This window comes from Salarias fasciatus, chromosome 18, assembly GCF_902148845.1.
Source record: "Salarias fasciatus chromosome 18, fSalaFa1.1, whole genome shotgun sequence".
Classification (NCBI taxonomy): domain Eukaryota; kingdom Metazoa; phylum Chordata; class Actinopteri; order Blenniiformes; family Blenniidae; genus Salarias; species Salarias fasciatus.
Window position 1 is genome coordinate 15075864 of NC_043762.1, and position 19495 is coordinate 15095358.

Consider the following 19495-nt stretch of genomic DNA (forward strand, 5'->3'; position numbering starts at 1 on the left):
GTGTATGAAAAGGAAGAGAAGTGTAAAATAAGCACATTTATTTCAGATATTTGAGGCTCTTTGATAGAGACAGACAGATTCAGATTCAGCAGAGGTTGAAACACTATTTAGGGTAATATATCCAGTTTATTCAGTCTACACTGAGCAGAAACAATGATAAATTCATTTTACTTGTTTATTGAGATAAATGATTAGGAAGCATGTATTTACAGACATGATTGGAAAATGAGAAGACATGGGAAAATGTGAATTGTGATTGTCAAGTGATGTGAAATGGAAATTGAAAGGAGATGAATGACAAACCCTAACTGAACTGTCTTAAGAAAATGAAAGTTATGTGCTATGGATTTTTGTTGTTTTGACATGTTCAAGAATAAACTGAGATGCAGCCTGGGAAGACACGTGCAAAGACGTTTCTGACTCCTCTCTCTCCAAACTATTTAAACAGACAGGTCGGCCGGCCGGTCGACATTATTTTTGTTACTGCGGCCACTTCACTGGGACCCGTAACAAATCTTGGGGGCTCGTCCGGGATTGGCGCCACCGGCTGGTTTGGAGCTGATCCATCGATGACATCTGGGACCTAGAACAGAACGACTGCGAGCAGAGGAGCGGTGAGCTGGACCATTGCCGAGCTGAGCGGAGCGACTGCCATGATGGAGAGTGGGAGGAAGAGCCTAGTGTGGGACATTAGGAAGAGCCTGGTCACCTTATCGGCAGGAGAGCTCCTCAGGATCGCCAGACAAGTGGGTCCACTGCCAGATCACGACCAGCCTGAGCTCGAGAAGGAAGATCCGGAAAGCTGCTTCGATTACATCAGTACTTTCCTGTACAGTAAGCACTTGTTAGAATTAGAGGATGGTGGGATGGTGCATTTGCTGATGCTAAAAGATTGTATTGATACTGTAATCAAGGAACGTGATGTTATGCTGTCATCAGAAGTTAAAGGGGATGCTGAGTTACACCTTATGCAGCCAGACACACAGATGGAGCGTACTGCTGACATGATAGATGACACTGACAGTCATCCTTCCACAGTCGATCCAGTTACACCAAGGTTAGCCAGGGCTGCACCAGATATCACCAACACTGAACTGCAGCAGATGCTATTAGACTATGAGGAGCTTGGTAGGAAGCTCAGACAGAATATCACTCTCACGACTGCCCAGTCACCACCACACTCCTCCGGGATGCGATCCCATGTTAGTCAGCCGAGTAGTGACTTATCTCAGAAAAGGGCCAATTCAGTTGGTCGGCCTGCAGCGCGGCCTGACCATGAGGTGCTTCTCCCCTTTAGAGACTTTTCCTGTTTTCAAAGAAGGGAGTTTAAAGTCCAAGGAGGTCAGGTTGGCGATCATTCGTCCGACATAAGCTACAACCACATAATCAAACAGATTGAAGAGGGGAGCCGAGAAGGGTTCCATGACACAGAGATAGTTCGTGGTGTGCTGAGAATAATCAAGCCGGGGACTTTCAAAGAAATGTTGATCAACAAAGATGATCTTACTGTGTCAGAATTGAAGGGGTTCCTCCAGGCACACCTGAGAGAGAAAAACAGTACAGAGTTGTTTCAGGAGCTGATGTGTGCCAGACAGGATGAAAACGAAACACCACAGCAGTTCCTGTACCGTGTCATTGGACTGAAACAGCGAGTCTTATTCACATCCAAATTGTCAGATGCAGGTGTGAAGTATAATGCTGCAACTGTCCAAGATGTCTTCCTACACACTGTTTACCAGGGGTTGGGATACAAACACAGTGATGTTCGACGGGAGCTAAAACCTCTATTGTCAAACTGTGAGGTGAGTGACGAAACCATCCTGCGTCATGTAATGAGGATCACAAGCGAAGAAAGTGAGAGACAAAAGAGGATGGGGTCTTCTCGTAGACAGACTGCAAGTGCCCATAGTGCTCAGCTGGAACTTAATGCAATCCAAGAACAAGTGAAACAAGAGAGTCAAGTTCCTAAAGCAAAGACAGACCCAATCAAAGAACTCACAGATAAAGTGGCGAAGCTTACAAGTCTGGTTGAAGCAATGCAACAACAAAATAAGCCTCAACCCCCGGACCATGTGACCTATTCTCAGAACAGAGTCAAAGGAAAGAGGGAGAGACCTTATGGCTGTCCAGCATGTGTTGAGCAGAACCGTCAAGATTGTGGCCATTGTTTCATCTGTGGTGAAGTGGGTCACAGGGCGGTTGGCTGCCTGAAGAAACAGCAGAACCAGGGAAATGTGAGCCGGTCGCTGCCACGGGGCACTCAGTGATCGGGTCTCAAAACCAGCCCCAGAGTGAACACCAAGCAGAAAGAAAAGATCCAGCCGGCAACAAAGATCCAAATCCGACTTCATCAGGAGTCGCCATCCATAAACAAGGTGAGACACTTGCTCTCTTCAGTGATGAAGCGTCGTGCAATAAACGAGGAGCAGTTGCTAAACTGATTGGGAGAAAGGCTCTGATACAATGTAATTTCAGTGGCTTGACGGCTACTGCTTTGCTTGACACTGGTGCACAAGTTAGTATCATAAGCCGAGACTGGAAACAGAGGTATTTGCCGGACTTGGTCGTGAGACCCCTGTCAGAAATCATTGAAGAACTGGATGAACTGAAAGTCTGTGCAGTAAATGGGGACCCCATCCCATTTGATGGCTGGGTACCTATAATGATCAACTTACCTGGAAGTGAGGATCCTGGCCTCTCCATCAGCACACCGGTGCTTGTCAGCAGCCTGCCCATGGACAAACCACTGGTTGGTTTCAACGTCCTGGAGCAAATCATGAAAGGACAACCAGAACAGTTAATACCTACACTGGTTACGTTGCTTCAAAAGGCCATCTGTGTCTCTGCTGAGAAAGCTGAGGCGATTGTAAGCTTCATTCAGACAGAAGTGTCCCACCTGCCACAAGGTCAGCTAAGAACAGGTGAAAAGGACGTGATCATCCCTGCTGGGCAAGTCACCTGGGTGAGATGCCGAGTTCCGTTAAAGATCAACTCCGGTGACCACTTGGTGTTGTTCGAGGCAGGTGAAGACATTCAACCCTTAGAGCAGCTGGAGGTGGTGACAGGGTTGGTTGAAATTAAGAACCCTGCCAAGCCCTATGTCACAATTGCTGTTGGTAACAACTCCAAACACAATGTTACTCTGCACAAAAAGACCACTTTGGGCACAGTGCAGCCCATTGACCGGATTGTGGAAGCTGAAACCACCGACAAACCTGCATTCACCACAACAGTCAATAAGGTTACCATTGAGCCAACTGAACCAAGTCCACCTCATTGGCATCCTCAGGTGAACCTTGACCATCTGGAAGAGAAACAACAGGAGGTTGTCAGGAGAATGTTGTTTGAGGAATGTGGAGCTTTTGCAAAAGATGGCAATGATATTGGATGTAATCCGAGTCTGCAAATGGTGATCAATCTAAGAGATGACATCCCAGTGCAAAGAGCTTACACTTCTATACCGAAGCCACTCCTAAAAGAGGTCAAAGAGTACATCCAGGACCTCATTGTGAAAGGATGGATAGTCAAGTCCAAGTCTTCATACGCTGCTCCCATTGTGTGTGTGCGAAAAAAAGATGGCACATTACGACTCTGCATTGACTATCGTCTGCTGAATCAGAAGACAGTGCCAGACCGACATCCACTGCCTCGTATAAGGGACCTGCTTGACACCTTGGGGGGATACTCCTGGTTCAGTATCCTGGACCAGGGCAAAGCATATCACCAAGGATTTGTGGCAGAAGGCTCCCGTCATCTCACTGCCTTCATCACGCCCTGGGGTCTCTACGAGTGGATACGAATACCATTTGGGCTTTCCAATGCACCTGCAGCATTTCAGCGAAGCATGGAGGAGATGTTGAGTTCTCTTAGGGACGAGTGCTGCATACCGTACCTGGACGACATCCTCTGCTACTCCAAGTCCTTTGAGGATCATGTGGAGGGCGTCCGCAAGGTGCTCCAGGCTTTACAGCGCCAAGGTGTGAAGCTTCGACCTGAAAAGTGCGAGATGTTCAAAGGAGAGGTTCGCTATGTCGGGCGACTGGTTAGTGCTGAGGGTGTTCGAGTTGACCCCAAAGACCTGGAAGCAGTACTTGCTTTGAAGACCCAAGTACCACAGACTGTAGGGGACTTGAGGAGGATCCTCGGGTTCCTCAGCTACTACCGCTCATACATTCAAAACTTCTCAAGGACAGCTCAGCCTCTATATGAGTTACTCCAGGGGAAGTCTGCAGCACAACAAGCCTACTGTCGACCGAGCAAAACCAAAGGACCCCAACTGCCATCAAGAACATCCATACAGTGGGCTGCCGAGCATCAAAGTATCCTTGAGAGACTGATTGATGTGTTAACGAATCCTCCAGTCCTAGCGTACCCAGACTTTGACCTGCCATTCATTCTGCACACTGATGCATCGGCGCAGGGCCTCGGGTCCGTCCTCTACCAGCAGCAGGAAGGAAAGCTACGAGTCATTGGCTATGGATCACGGACCCTGACACCGGCAGAGCGCAATTACCATCTGCACAGTGGTAAGCTAGAGTTCCTGGCTCTAAAGTGGGCAGTGTGCGAAAAGTTTCGAGATTATCTCTTCTACGCTCCACACTTCACGATCTACACCGACAACAACCCACTGCTATATATCATGAGTACAGCTAAACTGAATGCGGTCGGTCATCGCTGGGTTGGAGAACTGTCAGACTTTCGGTTCAGCATCAAGTACAGACCAGGAAAAGCCAACGTAGATGCTGATACCCTGTCCCGTATCCCCCTTGACATCGATCAGTACATGTCCAAGTGCACAGAAGAGCTGTCACAGGAGGTGGTGAGCGCAACTTGGGAAGGGACCCGAGCAGCCCAGAGGAAAGACGTGGCCTGGGTGGCTGCTCTCCTGGCCTCCTCTCAGGATGTTATCCTACAACCTCGCACACCCCTCCAGGAAATCAAACATGATGACTTGGTTCAGGCTCAAAGGGAAGATCCCACAATTGGAGAGGTCATGAGACTTAAAGAATCTGACACAACACTTACTGAAGACATCAGGAGGTCCGTGAAAGAATCTGCAAGCAAGCTCCTTCGTGAGTGGGACCGTCTGCACCTCGAGCAAGGTCTCTTGTATCGGCGCACACCGGAGAGAAAACAACTCGTTTTGCCCCTCAAGTATCAGCCCATCGTCATGAAACACCTGCACAATCACATGGGCCATGTGGGTACTGAGAGAGTATTACATCTTGCAAGGGAAAGATTTTATTGGCCTCACATGAAAAGGGACATAGAGGAATATGTGACGAGGAAATGTTCTTGCATAAAACAAAAGAAGCCGACAGTCCATGTACGTGCTCCCATGAGTAGCCTCAAATCCAACTCACCACTTGAGTTAGTCTGTATCGACTATTTGCACCTGGAGAAGAGCAAAGGGGGGTACGAATACATTCTGGTGGTTGTGGACCACTTCACAAGGTTCGCTCAGGCCTACCCGACTAAAAACAAGTCAGGCCGCACAGCAGCAGAGCGAATATATTGTGATTATGTCCCTCGCTTTGGCTTTCCCAACAAGCTCCACCATGACCAAGGTCGCGAGTTCGAGAACGAGCTCTTCCGGACTCTCGGACAGCTCTCTGGGGTTGGTCACTCCCGAACCTCCCCGTACCACCCCCAAGGTAACCCGGCTGAGCGGTTCAATCGCACATTGTTGCAGATGCTACGCACACTGACCGATAAAGAGAAGGCAGCGTGGAAGGACCATCTCCCACAAGTTATACATGCGTATAACTGCACCCGACATGAGTCCACTGGTTACTCGCCCCACTTCCTGCTCTATGGTCGCCACCCCCGCCTGCCAGTGGATCTCTTGTTTGGGTTTGCAGAAGAGACTGATCCAGTGACACGCAGCGGATATGCTGAGAAGTGGCGTAAGAGAATGACAGAAGCTTATCAAATTGCGAACAACAATAGCCTGTCATCTAGCTCCAAAGGTAAGACTTACTACGACCAGAAAGTGAGAGGAGTGGTTCTGAAGCCTGGAGACAGGGTGCTGGTGAGAAACCTGAGTGAACGTGGAGGACCCGGCAAGTTGCGTTCGTATTGGGAGGAGAGAATTTACGTCATCAAAAAACAGGTCTCGGACAACCCCGTGTACATGATCCACCCAGAAGGGAATGACAAGGGCAGACCTAGAACCCTGCACCGAAACTTGCTCCTGCTGGTCAACGACTTGCCAGTGGAATTCTCAACTCCGCCAGCCAAGCCAACCCCAAAACAAAAGCCAGGACCAGAAAATTCTCTTGCTAAAGTGAACTACAGAAGCAACCATACAGAGAATGAAGAGACTTCTGATTCGGATGATGACTCAGGAAGTGAATATTGGCTGAGGGTCCCCACAAGGTGGTCTGAGCCGAGAGCTGCTGCTACCCATGACAGGCCAATGAACAACCAGAAGAGAGAGATGCGAGTGCCGGAGACACAGGTCCCCTCTGAGAGAAGGTGTGTCAAGCTTGATAAGGAGCCTGTGGTCGTCCAGGGTGAGTCAGCAGAAGCCCGAGACATGGGTGAACATCCATCCGAGTGGGCGGAGGCCCTTCAAGGAGGTCAGACACAGAGGGAGATCGAAGTTGTTTCAGAAGTAGGCCCTGTGCTACTGGAAGATGAAGTGGCAATGGAGGATCAGAGGCAGGATGAACCGCAACTGAGGGATGGAGAAAACATGCCATTGGAACCTGGAGGGAATGATCAATTTCACTTACCTCAGTCAGACGCAGAACTTCAGTTCACCCAGCATGAAAGCCATGAGGAACCGAAAACATACTCTCAGCCCAGTTCACCTACCCCCCTTCGACGCACTACTCGCCGGAGACAGCCAGGCCAAAGACTCACCTACTCAACTCTTGGCCACCCGATATATCAATCGTGTCCCACTGTGAATTCTGTAGATACTTACCTTGTACCTTCCCCCCAACCATACGGACTACCATTCCAAGGGCCACCTCTTGTCCCATTTCAGTTTTTCCCTTATCTGTACCCTATATACAGTCATTAGAAAGCTGGCGAACAGGAGAATCACACATTATTAGGCACATGATCTTTGGTAACTTACAGGTTTTGAGAATTATATTGTGACAGAAGAACAGAATGGGTTGTGATTTTCTTGAAAGTTTTGATTAAGTGTCAGGAGCCACTTTTGTTGTCGGGGAGGATGTGGCACCCCCAAAATTGGGGAACCACAAGTTAGAGTGGCTGTATTTAATTTTGAACATGGCAGCTAATTTTGTTAATATTTATTTGTTTTTGAATGAATATTTTGGGCACAGAGTTGCTACTTTTATGTTAACAGTGAGAGGGGGGAACGTTCGTGTTCGGACCAGTTGCACTGGGGAGCGATTAAGGGGAAGCGGTCCCCTCCCGTATCCTCAGATGCAGCCTGGGAAGACACGTGCAAAGACGTTTCTGACTCCTCTCTCTCCAAACTATTTAAACAGGTTAGTAAGCAGTCCTGACATTACCCTGTACGGTGTCCTGACAATACCCCTGATATTTATTTTAAGTTTTCGTGATGCTTTGAAGATTTATATGTTGTTAAATAACTTAAATAAGTCGGATGGTTTTGTCACGCGGCCGCCATTTTGGATCAGGTCCGGCTGCAGTTTCATTATATACAATGGGGAAAATGGCAATGAGGCTTCTGTACACTCGGGTTTTGCTAATGTATGTATTTTTTTATTGCCCAGTATTTGTTCATCACAGTTTGGTTAAAGGTGTATGAAAAGGAAGAGAAGTGTAAAATAAGCACATTTATTTCAGATATTTGAGGCTCTTTGATAGAGACAGACAGATTCAGATTCAGCAGAGGTTGAAACACTATTTAGGGTAATATATCCAGTTTATTCAGTCTACACTGAGCAGAAACAATGATAAATTCATTTTACTTGTTTATTGAGATAAATGATTAGGAAGCATGTATTTACAGACATGATTGGAAAATGAGAAGACATGGGAAAATGTGAATTGTGATTGTCAAGTGATGTGAAATGGAAATTGAAAGGAGATGAATGACAAACCCTAACTGAACTGTCTTAAGAAAATGAAAGTTATGTGCTATGGATTTTTGTTGTTTTGACATGTTCAAGAATAAACTGAGATGCAGCCTGGGAAGACACGTGCAAAGACGTTTCTGACTCCTCTCTCTCCAAACTATTTAAACAGACAGGTCGGCCGGCCGGTCGACATTATTTTTGTTACTGCGGCCACTTCACTGGGACCCGTAACAATAACACACTTGACTGATTTTGAAATTATAGTAGTAGTATCACCGTAACACACACACAAACCTGTTGCTGGCGTTGGTTGAAGCTGTTGTCGTAATGGTCACTATTTCTATAAACTCCTGTTTGCTGATGGAGCATCTCATTCATCTTGAATGAACTCGATGCTCCTGATAGCAACATAAAAACTATCCAACTATAAGTACCGTTAACATGAGACTATATCCACAGTTAGACTTTGTTGGCAAATAAAAATTGTACATTTTATGATGGTGTTGTAGCAAACATCCATTAATTATTGTATATTTATATAAAAAAAAACTATATTAGTCATTGCATTGACCCACATGTCACTGCAGTAATCTGCACATTAAGTCAGTTGGTTACTTTCCATTTCAATTAACTATTAAAATATTTCCACTGCACACAGTTCGGTCGCTGCAGTAACCACAGCACCTCTGTGGCCTCTGCTTCACCTCCAGCTCACATAACCATGTTTCAGACATGTTATTAAAAACTGATTGATGAGGATTCGACTCAGAAATGGTCAACATCAAAGTTAGAAATTTGTAGCGAATGGCTCTTTTTTTCTCGACAGGCACAAAATTGTATTTTTTGGTACAGCTCTTATAGGAGCATCCATTCGGATTAATTAGAAGATAAATCACTTTTTCTTGCACGTTAATAATGCCTTCTTTATTTAATTCTTTAGTGCTGGATAAGCCTTTGTTTCATCTCTCTACTTGATCCGCAGCCCGTATCTGACGAGTTTCGACTTCAGTTCCACCAATTTGGCCGTTTTGTTTTATGAGCAGCCTCCGTGTGTGGAAACACGAAGACATAATATTGTCATTAAGGCTTTTGAGTTAATGGTATTACGTAACTGAGCACATCCCGTAGCCTCCAGTTATGTCATAAAGCTTTGAGTAATTACTTTTCATTTTCGATGGAGCGGCAGTGTAATCCTTGAACATGTTACACCACGGCCTGTCTGGTGTTGACCCTTCAGCCCCGGGTTTCCCTGTACATATTCATTAATCCGAAGAACATTTATTCTTATGAAAGGTTATAAAGATTTGTCGTGTTTCAGAAAGGTACTTCAAATTTAAGGCAAAGTTTAATCAATTCTTTTCTTTACACATGCTATTTATATGTAATAAAAATCTGTGAGGTTGTTAAAATGAATTTCTCACTGGGTTTCCTGTTTCCTGTGTTAGTGTCCTATTATTCATCCACACATCCTTAATGTCACCTTGTACAGGAGCCAATCCCAGCTGACTGTGGTCAGAGGCAGGCAAAGCTGCACCACACTGTACAGCCCCTCTGCTCCGCCGTGCATTTACATACATGGATAAGTATGACTTTTACTTGACAGCCTTAGCAGGAATTGTATGGGAATATTTTCTGCGCCGCTGTCGTGACTGGACAATACCAAAAACTCAAAGCACATAGCTGTTCATGTTCACGGGCACGAGTATCATCATTTTCTCAAATTCTAGAAGTTCTGCATAAGCAGCTCCAGTTCCAACCTACTTTATTCAGTTTAAAAGAAATGTGATGAAATCTAGTGAAAGCTGCCGTACAGAAGTTTTAAAGAGGCACTGGATGGGTTTGAGGTGACCCCCGCACAAGATTTTTGGATGAATTTATGAAAAACTGGCAGTGCAGACGGAACAGAAGAGAGCAGTGCACTTTGACTTCGACGATCGTTGTCCTTCTTACAGATCATGTCTGCTGGTGATTGAGTGATTCATGTGGAACCTTGTGTCACATGAGGTTTCACAATATCTGACCGAGCTGAAATCAGTGCGTTAGGAGGAGCATATCGAAGAAACCTATGAGCTGAAATGTGCCAGGAAGTGGAAGTCGGTTGCCGTCTATCTGGAGTGTTTCCTCGGTTGGGCATCACAGTTGCAGCCAAGATGAAGTCCATAAGATCAGCAAACAAAGCCGCAGAGAAAACGACAGGGTGGCTCGGGATTAGGAGGGCTGATCCGGGGATTGCTGCAGAGACGTGTGTCAGGGCTTGATCAACTGCAGCTGAGTCACCTGGATATAAACGTCTGATATTTTGAGACCAGAAGCCCCGATTGACCCCAGGATGCATCCTGGTGGTGATTCATTAGATTCTGTGTTCTGATTTGGTATATTACAGCTGCGTGTTGTTCAGCGAGGAATCCTTCATTTAAATTATTGGACACAAGAGGGAGAAAACATATCTTTTGGAGGAACAGGAAGGTATTAAAGTGTCTTTTGTTCTTGTAATTTTCTGAGAAATAATCACAGTAAATGAGGGGCGAAGCGGTATTAAGTTTTAGAAGAACTTTAAATAGAAATAATGGAATGGCTGTATAACTTATGCATTTAAGAAGCTATTAAAATATTTATTTTTAGAATGAAATTTTACAATTGGTACCTTGAAACTTCTTACAGCCATCAAATTAATGTGCAGCACTTCATTTGAACACTGAGTTTGTGCCCGGCGTAGAAGTTGGCAGCCTTTCTGTTCGTTGTTTATCATGAAACGCTCAAAGTCAATTAAATGTTCTTCATTGGTTCTGGGTCAGCGGCTTGATAAGTCTTGTTTACTCTCTTCTCAATATACTTGACCTAATGTTTATTTAGTCCTCCCAGGGGGAAAATAAATCAGTTTTGGATGGAGTTGCCAGCATTAGCATCCCCATATCACATGTACAAATGATGCGCTTCCCTTTGATTTCATGCTATCTTAAATTTACCGCTTCCAAGGGCTCAGACTGTGATTCCTTCCATGAAAAACGGGTTATATTTTGGTCACGTACTTCTCCTCAACTTCCTACCCTCCGCCCCTAAAAAAAGAAAAGAAAAAAACTCACTGCTTAACTAATTCCTGGCTTAGAGCGGGTGTCAGACGGGCTTCTGTTGGAAAACTTTTGAAGTGTGGAGTGATATTGAACATCTGGTGTCCTGAAGGAGCTCTTCAGAGATTGGACTGTTAAATGATAACTTGCTGTGTTATTTTGTTATTTTCAACCAGCTGAGGGACAGTGAATCCAAATATCTGCCCCACCGGGCTTCCATTCTGACATTTATATGACTTTCAGTTCATTTTTGTGGGAATTTAGTTAGTTTTGAACGAACGGTGCTGTGAGTGAGGGCAGGACAAGGTGAGGTTAGACAGTTTTGTTTTTTTGTTTTTTTTGATTATCCTCCTCGTGAGGATGAATCGGCATTGAACAAGGCCTCCTGATCGAACTGGACTGGACTCGTGGGTCGTAAGCGAAGCGCACATGACAGAAGCTGTGATCTTGCTCAGGGGCAGGAGCTGCAGGGGCCTGCAGGGAGTTTTTCCTCCACTCAGGTTGCTCATCCTCATTTCAGATTTTTAATTGGCTCCGTCGCAGGGTTGGATTTCGAAATAAGCGACGTGATTTTTAACCGCTATCGTTCATCCTGCCGATAGAAGATCTGAAACACTTCAACTTTTGAAGGCTAAAAATAGAAGCAGACAAGAGCCGTGGGACGTGCCGTCTTGTGCATAATGTATTACTATGAAGCCAAGTGTTGCTGGAATATCTCTTTTATCCTCAATCTTTGAAATCTGGATTCTTCTGCTTTTCAGCTTTAAGTGTTAATGATGTCTCCACGCCAGCATTTACCATTCAATACATTATGTTACCAAATGGAACTGGTGGGATTTTCCTGAATAAAACAAAAGATAATATTTGCAGACATCGGGCACGTTTGGCTGAGTTTAATAGATTTGCCAGTGAAGCGGTATAGCATGAAAAAACATTTGCATAGGATATGAGAGGTTTTTTTTCTTCACTGCAGTGGATAAAGAACAGTCTACTGCTTCAATCGTGAAAATCCAGCAAATAACACGTGTCATGATAGTGGGGCTGAATTGCCTGGGAGTCTTTGCTGCCCACCAGATGTTCTCCAGATGCTCCACATACAGATTTTATGATTGCAAAGTCCTGTCTTTTTGTTTCTTTAAGTTCCTCTAAAACATCTTCAAACCTATATATTCATCTGTATTAGAAATGGATGATTTTGCCATGTACTGATATATCTGAATGATTCATTTTCTTAAAAATCTTCTCCTGTTTGAAGATAATTTGAACAAATAAGACATGATCGAGGCTATATGTAGGTCTCCCTCCACTGACATGTCACAGAGAATAGTCAGTTCTTCAGGAACTGGTGGAATTGCGGCGCTGGTCACAGTAACTTTTAGTCATTGTTGTTTTTGCTGTGCCTTCCCTCAAATTAAGCATGTGTCAGAAATGTGCACGTTGCTGCGTTATAGCAGTGACACATCAGCGGAGCTGGGTGAGCCTGAACAGTTCATTCATCGGCTGAAGCTGCATCTCTTAGATGGAGGAAGATGCTCTATAATCTGGATATTAGCTTTTCCTAAGAGAAGCAGCGCTTATCAGTAAAATTCATATTTATTTAGGACTGCTAATGCGTTTTGGCGTCTGTGGATACGAGTTAATATTGAGGTGGATATTTTTCATGAGTTAACAAATGAACAGGAGGAGTACATAAGTCTATTACTAACAAAATTGCTGTTTTTTTTTTTAAATAATACCTTTTTTTTTTTAAATATATTTATTTTGGATAGCGCTTTTTCAATTTAGTGAAAAACAAACTCACTGCAGCCAGTTTATTTGTGCTTTACTCCAAAAAACAGTGGTGTTACTGTAATCTCAGACGGACTCGTCTCGGACGGGCAGTACCGGCATTTCTTTGACCTCTGTTTTACCAGGTCAACTTTTTCCATCACTGCTTTCACCTCTATTTTTATGACTGCTGAGCTCCTTAACAACTGCAGAGCCGGAAAGCAGGTTGTCCCCATGATGAGAGGTAAACATGGATTACTGCAGCATCTTTCAGGATACACCCAGTGAACTGAATCGTTTCCGCATTTCACTTTTGTTTTCAGATTTCTGTTTAACTAAAACGTAACCTGAACTCGGTGTAAATGTTGGAAGAAAAAAAGAAATGTGACGTAATCGTGAAATTACCCCTCCTTCAGGACGGTGAAATAGTTTCACGGTTCGCATTTTCACCTTAAAATAAACACATTTAACGTTCCTCTTCTTTCCGCTCTCAGCGTTGGAGAGGAAGATGTCAGTTCGGCAGAGCCGAGATGAACTCATCAAGCGGGGAGTGCTGAAGGAGATCTTTGAAAAAGGTGAGGCGATTTAATGCAGTCATGCTCTGATTTAACGGAGCTCCGAACTGCCTGGGATTTAACTAGGAACTCGCAGAGACGTGTGCTAGATTCGAAGGTCTTCAGTTATTCATCTCCTCATTAATCAGTAGTCTCTGATGTGCACTCTTCAAGATTTGGCACGGGGAATCTAAAGATATAATCTTTCATTATAGAAATTTTGTAGAGTTTTAGAAAAGTCTTTGATCTTGATGTGACGTGCCTCCGACACCCCACACTCAGAGCCGGAGAGTGTAACTGCAGCCTGACAGCGGGGTGTCTCCCTGCCGCAGGACATCAAAAACAAAGTTGGGGGGGAGTTGGGAAAGTCTGCTGGCTCTTGCCTGGGTGCAAACAGGGAGCCTGGGAGGAAATGTGCGGACTCCCCTAAATTGCATTGTGTTAAAATTTAAGCTTTTTGGACAATTTTAAATATGAAAGAGAAGTCTTTGATGTGAGCTAAGACAAATCCCATTCTAGCCAATCACAGACTCATAGTTAATATTATATTCCTTTTGTTGATTAAAAACTTATTTTTCTTGGCCTCGTGTGCTCTCTTCACATTATTAGGAACATGCACCCTATTCCTTAGTGAAAAGTCAAAAGTGATCAATTAAACCACTGCACCATTGCACAGCCTTAGAGCAGAACAGTATTTGTTTAATGCATTACATTTAGTGTTGAATTCAGACTGAATGTAGCTATGATTGTGCAAAAAAAGAAAAAGATTTTCCATCTTTTGTTGCTCCATATGCACAACAAAAAGCTGCATATAGTTTTTCTGCATCCACCCGAAGTGACTACAGAGTTTTAAATTAAATTGCATATTGAGAATACTTAGATCAAGGTAAAACAGGTATTTTTCTGAAACATTAAATAAATATTCATGTTTAAAATGAGTGTCAATGCAAAAAAAAAAAAAAAAAACCTGTTTAAATCTTGATTTGGAATCATGGTATTGGTGTATGGAAATTAAACCAATATGCTAATGTGTTAAAATGGAAGCACACAGGAACTTTTTTTTCCAATCTTTCTTGGACCCAGCAGATAAAAGGCAGCACGGCTTCCACAGCAGGAGTGTGAAGGTGTGAATGCTGAGGTTCGCATAAAATTTGCAGGGATTTGAAAAGACTGTTTCTAATTCAAAGTGGACACAGAAGACTTGAAATACAATGCTAACTTTATCAGTCACATTGTGCGTGCTGGTGTCATGTAAATTATTTTTTCCACACTCTTTCGTTCTCCTCTATAAAGCTAGCGTGCCTATTGTGCTCCAGTCAGTAATAAAATAATGATCTGCAGTCTTTCAATACGGCAAATTTGGAAGTACCTGTTTCACAAGTCTTGCAGGGACTGTTCAGAATGGCGTGTTGGAAGTGTGACAATATAAATGCATTGTTTGTCAGCATATTGGAGCGTTGCTGTGATTTGCTCTGTCAGCTCTGTCTTAAAATGTGATCATGCAAAAACCCATTAAATTACACAGAGCTGCAAAAGAATTAAAAAGCAAAAGTTGAGTCAAACTGTTGGTGTGCTGCCGTCGTGTAGTCTGGCTCGTGCTGATAAAAAGCTCTCGGGTTGTTAAACACTCTTAGTGTGAAAACACTCCGACTTTGCTACAAAACTTTGTTTAGAAAGTCGGTTTGGGACGTATCTGGCCTGCGCAGTTGGACGGATCGTCGATGCATGTCACGTCCGTTTTCCTTCTGGGTTTTCCTTGCAGCCACAGTTGAATTCCGATCTTCGATGGACAGCGGCGTCTGCACTCAGGAGCCCCCCGTGAAATCATCCATGGTTCTGCCCACCAAGAAATGCGTCACCTTCCCAAGTGACCATCAGGACACCCCCGCCAAGCCGCCGCTGTACCACAAACAGCCCCCCGCTCTCCCCCCAAAGCCTTTCTCTAGGATCCCAAACCATAGCACAGGTGAGGCACTCTGTCATCCTGGGTGTTTGATTTCCATGCTCCTGCTGCACACTGGATACTGGACTTCTGCTTATCTATTAATTTTCTACCAACATTTCCTTCTCTCTATCTGCGTGATTTAACTTAAGGTCACAAATAGCACAGAAGCAGCATACACACACACAGACCAGGTACTTGTGTAGGGATAACATGCAGACTCCACTCCAATGCACTGAGTTTGGAATTGAAGCAGTGTCTTATAATAAGTTCTTAATATACCAGTGGAACAAGTGGAGACTGAGTCTATTCCAAAAAAAAAAAAAAAAGGAGGGGATTATTTAAAGTACAAGAAGTCCTGGTAAATCTCATTTCTAGCTGCTTGTTCTTAAGAATGTTTGTAGCCAGATTTCTGTGTCATAATCCACCCGCAAGTAGCTTATTTTATGGGAAGTTGGTGATACAGCCTAATCGTGTAGCTGTGATGACCTTTTTCCATTTGAAGCGTATTCACGGTAATTTCAATGAGATTTTCTGGGTGTGACTGAACGTATCCAGAGCATTCCGTGTAAACGCTCAAAATTCCATTGAATATCATTCATCTTTCATCATGTCGACAACTTGAACCCCAGCAAAAGTCATCTGACAGGGTGTTTGTCCACTGCAGTTAAAGTGTAAGATATATGTATTGAAATAAGAGACTTGGTCAGAGTTCCTGTTGTCTCTCTCTCTCTCTCTAGATTCTTGCCAGCCGATGAAGCTGCCCTGCATGCCCGGGGGGAAGCACTCTCCACCTCTTCCTCCCAAGAAGGTGATGATCTGCGTTCCTCCGGGAGGGCTGGACTCCTCCTCGTCCCCGTCCCCGTCCCCCAACCCGCTCGGCGCCCTCTCGCAGAAGTGCGCCCCCCCTCAGGGCATGCCGCCCCACCACGGCGCCACCTTGCTGCCCTCTCAGCTGGCCGGCTTATCCGCCCTCCACCAGAGCCACGGCCACCCGCTGCAGCTCCAGTACGGCAGCTTACACGCTCCCAGCCGGATCATCGAGGAGCTCAATAAAACCCTGGCTCTCTCCATGCAGCGGTTTGAGAGGTTAGTAGCGCGCAGGTCACCAAATCTGATTGTGTGAAGGCGGGCGGGGATTACGGTCTGTCCACTGTCTGTGTCTATACCAAGAATAATATCTTGGTTGGATTTAGACTAAATTTTGTCTGTGTGTTTTTGAAATTACTCGGATTAATATTATGCAACAAAGCAGTGCTTTAATAATGATGATGCTGATTTTTATTATTTTTTTCCCTGTTATTTTATTGGGACTGGACAAATCTTTTCTTTGGACATGAGGATCACAGGAAGTCGCGCTTCTCCTAATCAGTAATTACTGAAAACAGACATGAGAATCATCACAGTGCGCCCTGCTCAATAACTTTTTTTTATTTATTTTTTTTGTGGCAACTGGTCTGTCATTTCCAAATATATTCTGCTGTTATCCAGGTTGTGTGCCGTCAGCTCTGGAACACTGGTATACAGGTCTAAATTGGCACACTGCATCGCAGGGTAGTGTGGCCTAATTTTTAAGTCAATGTGTGTGTGTGTTTGTGTGTGTGGGCGCAGGCAGAGTAGGCGTCCCTCCAGCAGTTGGCCTGACATAACATGACCAGCTGCTCTTTACAAGCACCACAATTCTTCATGTTTGGAGATAAGGGGACATGATAGCGGATTGGACATTATATAACGTCGTACGTTCCCTTTTTTTTTTTTTTTTTCCAACCAAAAGCCATTTGGGCAGAGGATGTGGAAGCAGCGGTCCTGACGTCGCTCACAATTAGTCTGAAAGCTGGAAATGGTTACGTAACAGAGGCTCATCGCAAGACGTCCCGGCGAGGCTGTTATTAATCAATCTATCAGCTGTGTCGCTGGTCAGTGCTCGCTGGTGCCAACTAGTGATGAATCCTGAAATGGAAACAAATCCTCATATTGTTTAGTATGACTATACAATTTCTATAACTGCACAGCACAGTTTGTATCCAGGCGCTTTGTTCTCCAGTTTCCTTTATTCTGCAGTGCCTTTGTAGATGGATTAATACCCACTGAGCTATTATTCAGGTTCAGAGGGTTTGGCAACGCAAATATTTAAATATTGCTTGTTTCATGGGGAATAAAAAAAAAAAACCTTTCATTTGATTTTTTTTCCTTTCATTACGAGATGTGGACACAAATTCTGAATTTCATTAAAAGAATGGGTCAACTGTGCATTTATCTCTTTTTCTGTGCTAACCTAATGTCAAAAGGATTATTACCGAGGTTCATGCGATGCTTATTCTACGCAACTGCTGCTTCTAACCCGAAGACATTTAACCATGGGCAAAATATTGCTCTTAAATTGAGAACATGTGCTTCACTATGGTGAACAGTGTTTGTAATACTTTAATCACCCACAGTTCAGTGAACTGATTAAATGATCAGAAACGGAATCTGAAGGCTGCGAGGCAAACTGAACCATATCGCCTCGTCCAAACTGTCAGATTTTTATTGTCTTTACTTTTGTGAGAAGTGTTTTTGTTTTTTTTTCTTTTCAACCCTTACTTGTGGGGCAGATGATGAAGGCCATTTATTCTTTCTACTCTTATTAGGTTATACTGATGTATATTTGTGTCGGCGTTGCCCTGCAGCTTTCACAGGTTTATTAAAGTCAGTTTGTACACTGAGCAGCTATTTTAACAGCATCAGTCTTGAGCTGAAACTCATCAGCGACTTCATTGTTTGTGATCCTGATGTTTCATTATCACATTGAAGAAGTCAAGCATGCAGTGACAACACTGATAATGTAGCATGTGAATGACTGAAAGCTGGTTCTTCCACATGTCTGTCCAGCTGTTGGAGTTTTGACGTTGATGGCCTCATGCGTCTCTTCCCCAGCTCCGCTCTGCACGGCGGCGGTCAGTGCGTTCCTCTGGACCGGAGAGAAGTGCCGTCCGTGATCATCGACTACGAGGACGACAAGGAGAACATGCCCAACGAGTCCGACTACGAGGATCTGCCCAGCATGTACAAAGACGAGGACGACGACGTGGATGACGAAGAGGACGACGACGAAGACGACGACTCCATATTCACGAGTGAGTGGCTGCAGTCGATTTTTTTTTTTTTTCTGTTTTTTAAAATATTTTAGCACTTCAGTTGCTCTGCACTCCTCCTTGTTTCTCCACTGACTAATTTGAAAACGTTTCGTTGATGAATAATGCGATTCTCAGGCTGCATTAATACATCTTTTAAGCAGCTGTTTCGTCTTAATTATGAATGTTATTCGTATCGTTTGAATTGTAATTTTTAGCGAGCCGGAGAGGAAAACTGTGATTTAAATGACTGTGTTTTGGCAGCGGTGGGGGCATTGTGTATTCAGCTGGTCAGACGGCGTATGTTCACAGATCGGGGGACGTCTCTGCTTGACCCGTTTTAAATTGGTGAACATCACCTGAATGATCTTGGAGCTTCGTTGTAGCGCTGACCTTCAGAGCAGCGCCAAAATTAGGTGCACAGTGTGTGTTTCCAGGATCATGCTGTCACCCAACACTATTGTGTGTGTGTGTGTGTGTGTGTGTGTGTGTGTGTGTGTGTGTGTGTGTGTGTGTGTGTGTGTGTGTGTGTGTGTGTGTGTGTGTGTGTGTGTGTGTGTGTGTGTGTGTGTGTGTGTGTGTGTGTGTGTGTGTGTGTGTGTGTGTGTGTGTGTGTGTGTGTGTGTGTGTGTGTGTGTGTGTGTGTGTGTGTGTGTACGTGCTCGCTTCCTGTTGGCAAAGCAACTGAACTGTGCGGGGAGTTGCTTTATCTTTTTTCCCTCCTTTTTTTGCACTTTGGCGTTTCTAAAGGTTGTACGATGGGAGTAGCTCAGTAGCATGTCATCGCTTCAAGGGTTCATTCAATGACAAGTTATTTTCTGAGACGTGTGCGCACATCAGCTCTGCACTGACGGGGGGACTACTGGCAGCCCGCGGGCCACATGTAACCCTCCCGTCCCAGTTCTGTTGCAGCCCGTGAGCCAATTTCCCAAAGTGGCGATGAAAGGTCACTCGGCCACATTTGAACCAGATGTCGGTTGTAAAAATATCAAATGTGTCCGTTTTGATTTATTTAACCTGATTTACA

The 19495-nt window shown here is 44.4% G+C and overlaps 1 protein-coding gene across 3 annotated transcripts in view; it reads left to right on the forward strand.

The window, feature by feature from the left end:
* LOC115404953 (phosphatase and actin regulator 1-like) overlaps window positions 1-19495 on the forward strand; it is a 58982-nt gene that overhangs the window by 27118 nt on the left and 12369 nt on the right. For all 3 annotated transcript variants that reach the window (XM_030114314.1, XM_030114312.1, XM_030114313.1), the window contains exons 3-6: window positions 13354-13434; window positions 15176-15379; window positions 16096-16444; window positions 18272-18471. In XM_030114314.1, the coding sequence (XP_029970174.1) occupies window positions 13354-13434; window positions 15176-15379; window positions 16096-16444; window positions 18272-18471 (834 nt within the window). The remainder of the gene's footprint in view (window positions 1-13353; window positions 13435-15175; window positions 15380-16095; window positions 16445-18271; window positions 18472-19495) is intronic.